The following is a 15,000-nucleotide window of genomic DNA, read 5'->3' as shown; positions in this document are numbered from 1 at the left end:
GTGCTGAGGGAGAGCCGAACAGTCGGAGGGTCAGTGCTGAGGGAGAGCCGAACAGTCGGAGGGTCAGTGCTGAGGGAGAGCCGCAATGTTGGAGGGTCAGTACTGAGGGAGAGCCGCACTGTCGGAGGGTCAGTGCTGAGGGAGAGCCGAACAGTCGGAGGGTCAGTGCTGAGGGAGAGCCGAACAGTCGGAGGGTCAGAGCTGAGGGAGAGCTGCACTGTCGGAGGGTCAGTGCTGAGGGAGAGCCGCAATGTTGGAGGGTCAGTACTGAGGGAGAGCCGCACTGTCGGAGGTCAGTGCTGAGGGAGAGCCGCACTGTCGGAGGGTCAGTGCTGAGGGAGAGCCGCACTATGAGAGGGTCAGTACTGAGGGAGTGCCGCACTGTCGGAGGGTCAGTAGTGAGGGAGAGCCGCATTGTCGGAGGGTCTGTACTGAGGGAGCGCCGCACTGTCAGAGGGTCAGTACTGACGGAGTGCCGCACTGTCGGAGGGTCAGTGCTGAGGGAGCGCCGCACTGTCGGAGGGTCTGTACTGAGGAAGCGCCGCACTGTTGGAGGGTCTGTACTGAGGGAGAGCCACACTGTCGGAGGGTCAGTACTGAGGGAGAGCCGCACTGTCGGAGGGTCAGCGCTGAGGGAGAGCCGCACTGTCGGAGGGTCAGTGCTGAGGGAGAGCCGCACTGTCGGAGGGTCAGTACTGAGGGAGATCCGCACTGTCGGAGGGTCAGTACTGAGGGAGAGCCGCACCGTCGGTGGGTCAGTGCTGAGGGAGAGCCGCACTGTCGGAGGGTCAGTACTGAGGGAGAGCCGCACTGTCGGAGGGTCAGTGCTGAGGGAGAGCCGCACTGTCGGAGGGTCAGTACTGAGGGAGAGCCGCACTGTCGGAGGGTCAGTGCTGAGGGAGAGCCGCACTGTCGGAGGGTCAGTATTAATGAACTCATTGTCTCTCTCCGACTCTCCAGGGTTCAGAGGTGATTGAGCAGGTTTTACACACAGTGAGCAGATCCAGAACCATTGAGGAGCTTGAGATGGAGAACACAGGACTGAAAGTGTAAGGAAGTCTGCACTGTTAGCGTCTTTGTTATCGAGCCAAACCCCTTCCCCTTCACTCCCACCGTACACAATCCCAATGGACCCAAACCCCTTCCCCTTCACTCCCACCGTACACAATCCCAATGGACCCAAAGCCCTTCCCCTTCACTCCCACCGTACACAATCCCAATCCCAAACCCCTTCCCCTTCACTCCCACCGTACACAATCCCAATCCCAAATCCCTTCCCCTTCAGTCCCACTGTACACAATCCCAATGGACCCAAACCTCTTCCCCTTCACTCCCACCGTACACAATCCCAATGGACCCAAACCCCTTCCCCTTCACTCCCACTGTACACAATCCCAATCCCAAACCCCTTCCCGTTCACTCCCACCGTACACAATCCCAATGGACCCAATCCACTTCCCGTTCACTCCCACCGTACACAATCCCAATGGACCCAAACCCCTTCACCTTCACTCCCACTGTACACAATCCCAATGGAACCAAACCCCTTCCCGTTCAAACCCACTGTACACAATCCCAATGGACCCAATCCCCTTCCCCTTCACTCCCACTGTACACAATCCCAATGGACCCAAACCCCTTCCCCTTCACTCCCACTGTACACAATCCCAATGGACCCAAACCCCTTCCCCTTCACTCCCACCATACACAATCCCAATGGACCCAAACCCCTTCCCCTTCACTCCCACTGTACACAATCCCAATGGACCCAAACCCCTTCCCCTTCAGTCCCACCGTACACAATCCCAATGGACCCAAACCCCTTCCCCTTCACTCCCACTGTACACAATCCCAATCCCAAACCCCTTCCCCTTCACTCCCACCGTACACAATCCCAATGGACCCAAACCCCTTCCCCTTCAGTCCCACTGCACACAATCCCAATGGACCCAAACCCCTTCCCGCTCACTCCCACCGTACACAATCCCAATGGACCCAAACCCCTTCCCGTTCACTCCCACCGTACACAATCCCAATGGACCCAAACCCCTTCCCCTTTACTCCCACCGTACACAATCCCAATGGACCCAAACCCCTTCCCGTTCACTCCCACCGTACACAATCCCAATGGACACAAACCCCTTCCCATTCACTCCCACTGTGCACAATCCCAATGGACCCATTCCCCTTCACGTCACTCACACTGTACACAATTACAATGAACCCAAACCCCTTCCCGTTCACTCCCACTGTACACAATCCCAATGGACCCAAACCCCTTCCCCTTCACTCCCAATGTACACAATCCCAATCCCAAACCCCTTCCCCTTCACTCCCACTGCACACAATCCCAATGGACCCAAACCCCTTCCGGTTCACTCCCACTGTACACAATCCCAATCCCAAACCCCTTCCCCTTCGCTCCCACCGTACACAGTCCCAATGGACCCAAACCACTTCCCGTTCGCTCCCACCGTACACAATCCCAATGGACCCAAACCCCTTCCCCCTTCAGTCCCACCATACACAATCCCAATAGACCCAATCCCCTTCCCCTTCACTCCCACCGTACAAAATCCCAATGGACCCAAACCTCTTTCCCTTCACTCCCACTGTACCCAATCCCAATGGACCCAAACCCCTTCCCGCTCACTCCCACCGTACACAATCCCAATGGACCCAAACCCCTTCCCGTTCACTCCCACCATACACAATCCCAATGGACCCAAACCCCTTCCCCTTCACTCCCACTGTACAAAATCCCAATGTACCCAACCCCTTCCCGTTCACTCCCACCGTACACAATCCCAATGGACCCAAACCCCTTCCCCTTTACTCCCACCGTACACAATCCCAATGGACTCAAACCCCTTCCCGTTCACTCCCACCGTACACAATCCCAATGGACCCAAACCCCTTCCCATTCACTCCCACCGTACACAATCCCATTGGACCCAAACCCCTTCCCCTTCACTCCCACTGTACACAATCTCAGTGGACCCAAACCCCTTCCCGTTCACTCCCACTGTACACAATCCCAATCGACCCAAACCCCTTCCCGTTCACTCCCACCGTACACAGTCCCAATGGACCCAAACCTCTTCCCGTTCACTCCCACTGTACACCATTCCAATGGACCCAAACCCTTTCCCGTTCACTCCCACTGTACACAATCCCAATCCCAAACCCCTTCCCCTTCACTCCCCCCATACACAGTCCCAATGGACCCAAACCCCTTCCCGTTCACTCCCACCGTACACAATCCCAATGGACCCAAACCCCATCCCGTTCACTCCCACTGTACACAATCCCAATGGACCCAAACCCCTTCCCGTTCACTCCCACCGTACACAATCCCAATGGACCCAAACCCCTTCCCCTTCACTCCCACTGTACACAATCCCAATGGACCAAAACCCCTTCCCGTTCACTCCCACCGTACACAGTCCCAATGGACCCAAACCCCTTCCTGTTCACTCCCACAGTACACAATCCCAATCCCAAACCCCTTCCCGTTCACTCCCACCGTACACAATCCCAATGGACCCAAACCCCTTCCTGTTCACTCCCACAGTACACAATCCCAATCCCAAACCCCTTCCCGTTCACTCCCACCGTACACAGTCCCAATGGACCCAAACCCCTTCCTGTTCACTCCCACAGTACACAATCCCAATCCCAAACCCCTTCCCCTTCACTCCCGCCGTACACAATCCCAATGGACCCAAACCCCTTCCCTTTCACTCCCACTGTACACAATCCCAATGGACCCAAACCCCTTCCCGTTCACTCCCACTGTACACAATCCCAATGGACCCAAACCCCTTCCCCTTCACTCCCACTGTACACAATCCCAATGGACCCAAACCCCTTCCTGTTCACTCCCACTGTACACAATCCCAATGGACCCAAACCCCTTCCTCTTCACTCCCACTGTACACAATCCTCATGGACCCAAACCCCTTCCCGTTCACTCCCACCGTACACAATCCCAATGGACCCAAACCCCTTCCCCTTCACTCCCACTGTACACAATCCCAATGGACCCAAACCCCTTCCCCTTCACTCCCACTGTACACAATCCCAATGGACCCAAACCCCTTCCCCTTCACTCCCACTGTACACAATCCCAATGGATCCAAACCCCTTCCCCTTCACTCCCACTGGACACAATCCCAATCCCAAATCCCTTCCCCTTCCTCCCAATGTACACAATCCCAATCCCAAACCCCTTCCCGTTCACTCCCACCGTACACAATTCCAATGGACCCAAACCCCTTCCCGTTCACTCCCACCGTACACAATCCCAATGGACCCAAACCCCTTCCCCTTCACTCCCACCGTACACAATCCCAATAGACCCAAACCCCTTCCCCTTCACTCCCGCCGTACACAATCCCAATGGACCCAAACCCCTTCCCTTTCACTCCCACTGTACACAATCCCAATGGACCCAAACCCCTTCCCGTTCACTCCCACTGTACACAATCCCAATGGACCCAAACCCCTTCCCCTTCACTCCCACTGTACACAATCCCAATGGACCCAAACCCCTTCCCGTTCACTCCCACTGTACACAATCCCAATGGACCCAAACCCCTTCCTCTTCACTCCCACTGTACACAATCCTCATGGACCCAAACCCCTTCCCGTTCACTCCCACCGTACACAATCCCAATGGACCCAAACCCCTTCCCCTTCACTCCCACTGTACACAATCCCAATGGACCCAAACCCCTTCCCCTTCACTCCCACTGTACACAATCCCAATGGACCCAAACCCCTTCCCCTTCACTCCCACTGTACACAATCCCAATGGATCCAAACCCCTTCCCCTTCACTCCCACTGGACACAATCCCAATCCCAAATCCCTTCCCCTTCCTCCCAATGTACACAATCCCAATCCCAAACCCCTTCCTGTTCACTCCCACCATACACAATCCCAATGGACCCAAACCCCTTCCCCTTCACTCCCACTGTACACAATCCCAATGGACCCAAACCCCTTCCCCTTCACTCCCACTGTACACAATCCCAATGGACCCAAACCCCTTCCCCTTCACTCCCACTGTACACAATCCCAATGGACCCAAACCCCTTCCCCTTCACTCCCACTGTACACAATCCCAATGGACCCAAACCCCTTCCCCTTCACTCCCACTGTACACAATCCTCATGGACCCAAACCCCTTCCTCTTCACTCCCACCGTGCACAATCCCAATGGACCCAAACCCCTTCCCCTTCACTCCCACTGTACACAATCCCAATGGACCCAAACCCCTTCCCCTTCACTTCCACCGTACACAATCCCAATGGACCCAAACCCCTTCCCGTTCACTCCCACCATACACAATCCCAATGGACCCAAACCCCTTCCCCTTCACTCCCACTGTACACAATCCCAATGGACCCAAACCCCTTCCCGTTCACTCCCACCATACACAATCCCAATGGACCCAAACCCCTTCCCCTTCACTCCCACTGTACACAATCCTCATGGACCCAAACCCCTTCCTCTTCACTCCCACCGTGCACAATCCCAATGGACCCAAACCCCTTCCCCTTCACTCCCACTGTACACAATCCCAATGGACCCAAACCCCTTCCCCTTCACTCCCACCGTACACAATCCCAATGGACCCAAACCCCTTCCCGTTCACTCCCACCATACACAATCCCAATGGACCCAAACCCCTTCCCCTTCACTCCCACTGTACACAATCCCAATGGACCCAAACCCCTTCCCGTTCACTCCCACCATACACAATCCCAATGGACCCAAACCCCTTCCCCTTCACTCCCACTGTACACAATCCCAATGGACCCAAACCCCTTCCCGTTCACTCCCACCGTACACAATCCCAATGGACCCAAACCCCTTCCCCTTCAGTCCCACCGTACACAATCCCAATGGACCCAAACCCCTTCCCCTTCACTCCCACTGTACACAATCCCAATGGACCCAAACCCCTTCCCGTTCACTCCCACCGTACACAATCCCAATGGACCCAAACCCCTTCCCGTTCACTCCCACCGTACACAATCCCAATGGACCCAACCCCCTTCCCGTTCACTCCCACCATACACAATCCCAATGGACCCAAACCCCTTCCCTTCACTCCCACCATACACAATCCCAATGGACCCAAACCTCTTCTCGTTCACTCCCACTGTACACAATCCCAATGGACCCAAACCCCTTCCCGTTCACTCCCACCGTACACAATCCCAATGGACCCAAACCCCTTCCCCTTCACTCCCACTGTACACAATCCCAATGGATCCAAACCCCTTCCCGTTCACTCCCACCGTACACAATCCCAATGGACCCAACCCCCTTCCCGTTCACTCCCACCGTACACAATCCCAATGGACCCAAACCCCTTCCCCTTCACTCCCACTGTACACAATCCCAATGGACCCAAACCCCTTCCCGTTCACTCCCACTGTACACAATCCCAATCCCAAACCCCTTCCCATTCCCAGCCCTCCTTGTCTCGGTCTGCTTTCTCTGTCAGTCTCTGGCTCCTGCCTGTATGATAATAGTTCTGCATTTGGGCTGTGACCATTCTGGCCACACATTGACGATACTATCTCCCTGGCAGGGACTTTGCTTTGAAGTTGGCTGCTGCTCTTGCGGAGAACCCGTTCCCAGCCCTGACTGCACTCAACCTCGCCTCAAACCCTCTGGAGGACAAAGGTACTGGGAGCCTCATGCCCTGCAGTATAACTGTATGCTACTGCCACCTCACCAGTTCACTTCTCTCTCTGACTCTCTGTCTCTGTCTCTCTCTCTATATATCTCTCTTTGTATATCTCTCTACCTCTCTCTCTCTGTATCTCTCTGTCTCTCTGTGTATACATCTCTATCTCTCTCCCTCTGTATCTCTCTCTGTCTCTCTGTGTATACCTCTCTATCTCTCTCTCTCTGTATCTCTGTCTCTCTCTGTGTATATGTGTATATCTCTCTACCTCTCTTTCTCTGTATCTCTCTGTCTCTCTCTGTACACCTCTCTATCTCTCTCCCTCTGTATCTCTCTGTCTGTCTGTGTATATCTCTCTATCTCTCTCTCTGTATCTCAGTCTCTCTCTCTGTGTACACCTCTCTATCTCTCTCTGTATCTCTGTCTCTCTGTGTATACCTCTCTATCTCTCTCTCTCTGTATCTCTCTGTCTCTCTGTGTATACCTCTCTATATCTCTCTCTGTATCTCTCTGTCTGTCTCTCTGTGTATACATCTCTATCTCTCTCTCTCTGTATCTCTCTCTGTGTACACCTCTCTATCTCACTCTCTGTATCTCTCTGTCTGTCTCTCTATGTATACCTCTCTATCTCGCTCTCTCTGTATCTCTCTCTCTCTGTGTACACCTCTCTATATCTCTCTCTCTGTATCTCTGTCTCTCTGTGTATACCTCTCTATCTCTCTCTCTCTGTATCTCTCTGTCTCTCTGTGTATACCTCTCTATCTCTCTCTCTCTCTGTGTATACCTCTCTATCTCTCTCTCTCTGTCTGTCTCTCTGTGTACACCTCTCTATCTCTCTCTGTATCTCTGTCTCTGTGTATACCTCTCTATCTCTCTCTCTGTATCTCTCTGTCTCTCTGTGTATACCTCTCTATCTCTCGCTCTCTGTATCTCTCTGTCTCTCTGTGTATACCTCTCTATCTCTCTCTCTGTATCTCTCTGTCTGTCTCTCTGTGTATACATCTCTATCTCTCTCTCTCTCTGTATCTCTCTCTCTCTCTGTATACCTCTCTATTTCTCTCTCTGTATTTCTCTGTCTCTCTCTCTCTGTGTATACCTCTCTATCTCGCTCTCGGTATCTCTCTGTCTGTCTCTCTGTGTATACATCTCTATCTCTCTCTCTGTATCTCTCTGTCTGTCTCTCTGTGTATACATCTCTATCTCTCTCTCTGTATCTCTCTGCCTATCTCTCTGTGTATACCTCTCTATCTCTCTTTCTGTATCTCTCTGTCTGTCTCTCTGTATATACATCTCTATCTCTCTCTCTCTGTATCTCTGTCTCTCTGTGTATACCTCTCTACCTCTCTCTCTCTGTATCTCTGTCTGTCTCTCTGTGTATACATCTCTATCTCTCTCTCTCTGTATCTCTGTCTCTCTGTGTATAACTCTCTATCTCTCTTTCTGTATCTCTCTGTCTCTCTCTCTGTGTATACCTCTCTATCTCTCTGTCTCTGTATCTCTCTGTCTCTCTCTCTGTGTATACCTCTCTATCTCTCTCTTTCTGTATCTCTCTGTCTCTCTCTCTGTGTATACCTCTCTATCTCTCTGTCTCTGTATCTCTCTGTCTCTCTCTCTGTGTATACCTCTCTATCTCTCTCTCTGTATCTCTCTGTCTCTCTCTCTCTGTGTACACCTCTCTATCTCTCTCTCTCTATATCTCTCTGTCTCTTTCTCTCTCTCTGTCTGTGTACACCTCTCTCTGCTTATCCCTCCCTCTCTGTCTATCTCCTACTCTCTCTGTGTCTTGCTCTCACACTCCCTCTCTCTCTCTGTCTCTCTCTCTCTCTGCCTCTCCCTCTCTCTCTTTCTCTGTCTTACTCTCTCTCTCTTTCTGCCTTTTTCTGCCTCCATCTGTCTCACCCTCCCTCTCTTTCTGTTTTTATCTGCTTCTCTCTCTCTCTTTTTATCTGCTTCTCTCTGTCTCTCTGTCTCTCTTTCTCTCTATCTCACTTTCTCTCTCTTTTTCTGGCTCTCTGTCTCTCTCTCTGTCTCTCCCTCCCCCTTTCTTTCGCTCTCTCTCTCTCTTTCTGTCTCTCTCCCTCTCTGTCTCTCTCTCTCTCTCTGTCTCTACCTCCCCCTTTCTTTCTCTCTCTCTCTCTCTTTCTCTCCATCTCTTCCTCTCCGCCCTCGATCACTCTCTCCCTTGCGCGCTCGCTCTCTCACTCTGCCTCCACCTCTCGCTCTGTCTTCTCTTCCCCCCTCACCTTTCCACCACCCCCTCCCCCTCGCAGTCTCTGTCCACCCCCCGGCTTCACTTTCTCTGGCCCCTCTCTCATCCTTTCCCATTATCTCTCTCTCTCTCTCTCTCCGCAGGTGTCTACGCTTTGAGTCAGTTCTTGGTGAGCCATCACATGGGGTTAAAGCGTTTGAACCTCTCCAGGACATCCCTCACTCTGAAAGGTGAGACTCAAGGCCCCTTGATGTTACAGAGATAGGGAGGGTTGTAGGGGCTGGAGGATGTTACAGAGATAGGGAGGGTTGTAGGGGCTGGAGGAGGTTACAGAGATAGGGAGGGGTGTAGGGGACTGGAGGAGGTTACAGAGATAGGGAGGGGTGTAGGGGACCGAAGGAGGTTACAGAGATAGGGAGGGGTGTAGGGGCTGGAGGAGGTTACAGAGATAGGGAGGGGTGTAGGGGCTGGAGGAGGTTACAGAGATAGGGAGGGGTGTAGGGGCTGGAGGAGGTTACAGAGATAGGGAGGGGTGTAGGGGGCTGGAGGAGGTTACAGAGATAAGGAGGGGTGTAGAGGCTGGAGGAGGTTACAGAGATAGGGAGGGTTGTAGGGGCTGGAGGAGGTTACAGAGATAGGGAGGGGTGTAGGGGCTGGAGGAGGTTACAGAGATATGGAGGAGGGTAGGGGGTTGGAGGAGGTTACAGAGATAGGGAGGGGTGTAGAGGCTGGAGGAGGTTACAGAGATATGGAGGAGTGTAGGGGGTTGGAGGAGGTTACAGAGATAGGGAGGGGTGTAGGGGCTGGAGGAGGTTACAGAGATAGGGAGGGGTGTAGGGGGCTGGAGGAGGTTACAGAGATAGGGAGGGGTGTAGGGGCTGGAGGAGGTTACAGAGATAGGGAGGAGTGTGGGGCTGGAGGAGGTTACAGAGATAGGGAGGGTTGTAGGGGCTGGAGGAGGTTACAGAGATAGGGAGGGGTGTAGGGGCTGGAGGAGGTTACAGAGATATGGAGGAGTGTAGGGGGCTGGAGGAGGTTACAGAGATAGGGAGTGGTGTAGAGGCTGGAGGAGGTTACAGAGATATGGAGGAGTGTAGGGGGTTGGAGGAGGTTACAGAGATAGAGAGGGGTGTAGAGGCTGGAGGAGGTTACAGAGATAGGGTGGGGTGTAGGGGCTGGAGGAGGTTACAGAGATAGGGAGTGGTGTAGAGGCTGGAGGAGGTTACAGAGATAGGGAGTGGTGTAGAGGCTGGAGGAGGTTACAGAGATATGGAGGAGTGTAGGGGGTTGGAGGAGGTTACAGAGATAGGGAGGGGTGTAGAGGCTGGAGGAGGTTACAGAGATAGGGTGGGGTGTAGGGGCTGGAGGAGGTTACAGAGATAGGGAGTGGTGTAGAGGCTGGAGGAGGTTACAGAGATATGGAGGAGTGTAGGGGGTTGGAGGAGGTTACAGAGATAGGGAGGGGTGTAGAGGCTGGAGGAGGTTACAGAGATAGGGAGGGGTGTAGAGGCTGGAGGAGGTTACAGAGATAGGGTGGGGTGTAGGGGCTGGAGGAGGTTACAGAGATAGGGAGTGGTGTAGAGGCTGGAGGAGGTTACAGAGATATGGAGGAGTGTAGGGGGTTGGAGGAGGTTACAGAGATAGGGAGGGGTGTAGAGGCTGGAGGAGGTTACAGAGATAGGGAGGGGTGCAGGGGCTGGAGGAGGTTACAGAGATAGGGAGGGGTGTAGGGGCTGGAGGAGGTTACAGAGATAGGGAGGGGTGCAGGGGCTGGAGGAGGTTACAGAGATAGGGAGGGGTGTAGGGGCTGGAGGAGGTTACAGAGATAGGGAGGAGTGTAGGGGGCTGGAGGAGGTTACAGAGATAGGGAGGGGTGTAGGGGGTTGGAGGAGGTTACAGAGTTAGGGAGGGGTGTAAGAGCCTCACACGTGATAACAGGACTGGATTTTTAAATACCTGCACTGGCGTCTGTTGTTGAGAAACGTGCTGTACGATTCTCCTTTCATCGGTTCCTCTCCTTTCCCAAGGTCTGGTCCCTCTCGCTCAGATGCTGAACAATGGACATAACTTCACCAACACGCTGACCCACTTGGACCTCAGCAGGAACCCTGGCATGTTGGCTGGAGACGATGCTGTGGTGAGATCCTGAAACCAGGGAAAGCAGCAGATCCACAAGGGAACAGGATAACTCTCACTGGATCACCCCGAGAGTGAAATTCACTCTGTATCTAACCCCGTGCTGTACCTGTCCTGGGAGTGTTTGATGGGGACAGTGTAGAGGGAGATTTACTCTGTATCTAACCCCGTGCTGTATCTGTCCTGGGAGTGTTTGATGGGGACAGTGTAGAGGGAGCTTTACTCTGTATCTAACCCCGTGCTGTACCTGTCCTGGGAGTGTTTGATGGGGACAGTGTAGAGGGAGATTTACTCTGTATCTAACCCCGTGCTGTACCTGTCCTGGGAGTGTTTGATGGGGACGGTGCAGAGGGAGATTTACTCTGTATCTAACCCCGTGCTGTACCTGTCCTGGGAGTGTTTGATGGGGACGGTGTAGAGGGAGCTTTACTCTGTATCTAACCCCGTGCTGTACCTATCATGGGAGTGTGTGATGGGGACAGTGTAGAGGGAGATTTACTCTGTATCTAACCCCGTGCTGTACCTGTCCTGGGAGTGTGTGATGGGGACAGTGTAGAGGGAGATTTACTCTGTATCTAACCCCATGCTGTATATTAACTGTTTTGCAGAATTTGTACAATTTTCTTGCCCGACAAAATGTCTTAGTCGATCTGAATCTCGCTGGGACCGATTGTGCTATTGATGTTGTGAGTATCAGCATATTCATCTCAAACTCACAGTTCCGGTCTCCGTATCCCCTCGGTTAGACCACACCCGGAGCACCGTGCACAGTTCCGGTCTCCGTATCCCCCTCGGTTAGACCACACTCGGAGCACCGTGCACAGTTCCGGTCTCCATAACCCCCTCGGTTAGACCCACACTCGGAGCACCGTGCACAGTTCCGGTCTCCGTATCCCCCTCGGTTAGACCACACTCGGAGCACCGTGCACAGTCCCAGTCTCCGTATCCCCCTGGGTTAGCCCACACTCGGAGCACCGTGCACAGTTCCGGTCTCCATATCCCTCGGTTAGACCCACACTCGGAGCGCCGTGCACAGTTCCGGTCTCCGTATCCCCCTCGGTTAGACCACACTCGGAGCACCGTGCACAGTTCCGGTCTCCGTATCCCCCTCGGTTAGACCACACTCGGAGCACCGTGCACAGTTCCGGTCTCCGTATCCCCCTCGGTTAGACCACACTCGGAGCACCGTGCACAGTTCCGGTCTCCGTATCCCCCCTCGCTTAGATCACACTCGGAGCACCGTGCACAGTTCCGGTCTCCATATCCCCCTCGGTTAGACCACACTCGGAGCACCGTGCACAGTTCCGGTCTCTGTATCCCTGGTTTAGACCGCACTCGGAGCACGGTGCACAGTTCCGGTCTCCGTATCCCCCTCGGTGAGACCTCGCCGGGAGCACTGTACAGCCTTCGATCACCGATGTCGTCTCTCTCTTGCCCTCCCACAGCTGTTTGGTGCTCTGCTTCATGGATGCTGCACTCACTTGAGCCACCTTAACCTCTCGAACAACAACTTCTCACACAAGTAAGTGATCTCCGGCTCCCCCTCCACCTGCGTCTCCTGGACTCTGTGTGCATTCTTCCCTCCTGTGCCTCTCATCCCAAGAGAATGAAGGTGTGGAATTTGGGGAGAGATAGACTGCGAGGTTCTGGCGCAAATGGACACAGGGAGTGACAAGGTATTGGAGGTGTCGGCAGGTTTAAAAGTGGACAAATCCCCAGGTCCGGATTTGCCCCTCCCGGTTTTTCTCCTGTTCCGCTTTTGCCCCCTTGCCCTTGAGAAAGCGGGGGTAACCTGGGCAATCGTGAAACCGTCCGTTTTGGCAGGAAGGTTGAAAGGGAAGCCTGTTATCCGAATGGTGAGAGATTGCAGAGCTCTGAGACGCAGAGGGATCTGGGTGTTCTAGTGCCTGAATCACAGAAGGTTAGTGTGAAGTGTGTTATCTAAATGGTGAGAGATTGCAGAGCTCTGAGGTACAGAGGGATCGGGGTGTCCTAGTGCATGAATCACAGAAGGTTAGTATGAAGTGTATTATCTAAATGGTGAGAGATTGCAGAGCTCTGAGACACAGAGGGATCTGGGTGTCCTAGTGCATGAATCACAGAAGGTTAGTATGAAGTGTGTTATCTAAATGGTGAGAGATTGCAGAGCTCTGAGACGCAGAGGGATCTGGGTGTCCCAGTGCATGAATCACAGAAGGTTAGTGTGAAGTGTGTTATCTAAATGGTGAGAGATTGCAGAGCTCTGAGGTACAGAGGGATCTGGGTGTCCTAGTGCATGAATCACACAAGGTTAGTGTGAAGTGTGTTATCTAAATGGTGAGAGATTGCAGAGCTCTGAGGTACAGAGGGATCGGGGTGTCCTAGTGCATGAATCACAGACGGTTAGTATGAAGTGTATTATCTAAATGGTGAGAGATTGCAGAGCTCTGAGGTACAGAGGGATCTGGGTGTCCCAGTGCCACCAGTGTGGTGGGGGGGGGGTGGGGGTGAAGTGGTGGTGGGGTAGCGTTGGCAAGATGGTGGAATCGAGAGAGAATGTCGGGGTGGGTTGGAGGGTCGGAGGCCGGGGGAGAAGCACACCCTGGATCGACATGGGGGCTGGAGAAACCACCTAGACTCAAGTTTCCGCGGTGACCCCTGCACCCCCAACCCCACAGCCTCAAGTATATTCAGCGGCCCGATCTCCACTCACTCAGAGACAGGCCCAGGTACTGAGTACAGGCCTCAGGATCACTCCCCCTCTGGGATCCACTCACTCAGAGACAGGCCCAGGTACTGAGTACAGGCCTCAGGATCACTCCCCCCCTGGGATCCACTCACTCAGAGACAGGTCCAGATACTGGGTACAGGCCACAGGATCACTCCCCCTCTGGGATCCACTCCCTCTGAGACAGGCCCAGGTACTGAGTACAGGCCTCAGGATCACTCCCCCTCTGGGATCCACTCACTCAGAGACAGGTCCAGATACTGGGTACAGGCCACAGGATCACTCCCCCTCTGGGATCCACTCGCTCTGAGACAGGCCCAGGTACTGAGTACAGGCCTCAGGATCACCCCCCCTCTGGGATCTACTCACTCAGAGACAGGCCCAGGTACTGAGTACAGGCCTCAGGATCACTCCCCCTCTGGGATCCACTCACTCAGAGACAGGCCCAGGTACTGAGTACAGGCCTCAGGATCACTCCCCCTCTGGGATCCACTCACTCAGAGACAGGCCCAGGTACTGAGTACAGGCCTCAGGATCACTCCCCCTCTGGGATCCACTCACTCAGACTGGCTTAGATACTGAGTACAGGCCTCAGTTTCACTCCCTGGGATCCACTCACTCAGACTGGCTTAGATACTGAGTACAGACCTCAGGATCACTCCCTGGGATCCACTCACTCAGAGACAGGCCCAGATACTGAGTACAGGCCACAGGATCACTCCCCCTCTGGGATCTACTCACTCAGAGACAGGCCCAGGTACTGAGTACAGGCCTCAGGATCACTCCCCTTCTGGGATCCACTCACTCAGAGACAGGCCCAGGTATTGAGTACAGGCCTCAGGATCACTCCCTGGAATCCACTCACTCAGAGACAGGCCCAGGTACTGAGTACAGGCCACAGGATCACTCCCCCTCTGGGATCCACTCGCTCTGAGACAGGCTCAGGTAATGAGTACAGGCCACAGGATCACTCCCCCTCTGGGATCCACTCACTCAGAGACAGGCCCAGGTACTGAGTACAGGCCTCAGGATCACTCCCCCTCTGGGATCCACTCACTCAGAGACAGGCCCGGGTACTGAGTACAGGCCTCAGGATCACTCCCCCTCTGGGATCCACTCACTCAGAGACAGGCCCAGATACTGAGTACAGGCCACAGGATCACTCCCTGGGATCCACTCACTCAGACTGGCTTCGATACTGAGTACAGGCCTCAGGATCACTCCCCCTCTGGGATCCACTCA

At 54.0% G+C, this 15,000-nt stretch overlaps 1 protein-coding gene across 1 annotated transcript in view; it reads left to right on the top strand.

Moving 5' to 3' along the window:
• Nucleotides 1-15,000, top strand: part of LOC121273794 (capping protein, Arp2/3 and myosin-I linker protein 3-like) — a 146,352-nt gene that overhangs the window by 111,862 nt on the left and 19,490 nt on the right. Inside the window, exons 10-15 of the mRNA XM_041180960.1 lie at nucleotides 961-1,049; nucleotides 6,608-6,702; nucleotides 9,059-9,145; nucleotides 10,943-11,052; nucleotides 11,660-11,737; nucleotides 12,497-12,573. Coding sequence (XP_041036894.1) covers nucleotides 961-1,049; nucleotides 6,608-6,702; nucleotides 9,059-9,145; nucleotides 10,943-11,052; nucleotides 11,660-11,737; nucleotides 12,497-12,573 — 536 coding nt within the window. The remainder of the gene's footprint in view (nucleotides 1-960; nucleotides 1,050-6,607; nucleotides 6,703-9,058; nucleotides 9,146-10,942; nucleotides 11,053-11,659; nucleotides 11,738-12,496; nucleotides 12,574-15,000) is intronic.

This window comes from Carcharodon carcharias, assembly GCF_017639515.1.
Source record: "Carcharodon carcharias isolate sCarCar2 chromosome 27 unlocalized genomic scaffold, sCarCar2.pri SUPER_27_unloc_11, whole genome shotgun sequence".
Taxonomy (NCBI): Eukaryota; Metazoa; Chordata; class Chondrichthyes; order Lamniformes; family Lamnidae; genus Carcharodon; species Carcharodon carcharias.
Note: the sequence above shows the minus strand (reverse complement) of the source record. Positions and strands in the feature narration are given on the sequence as shown.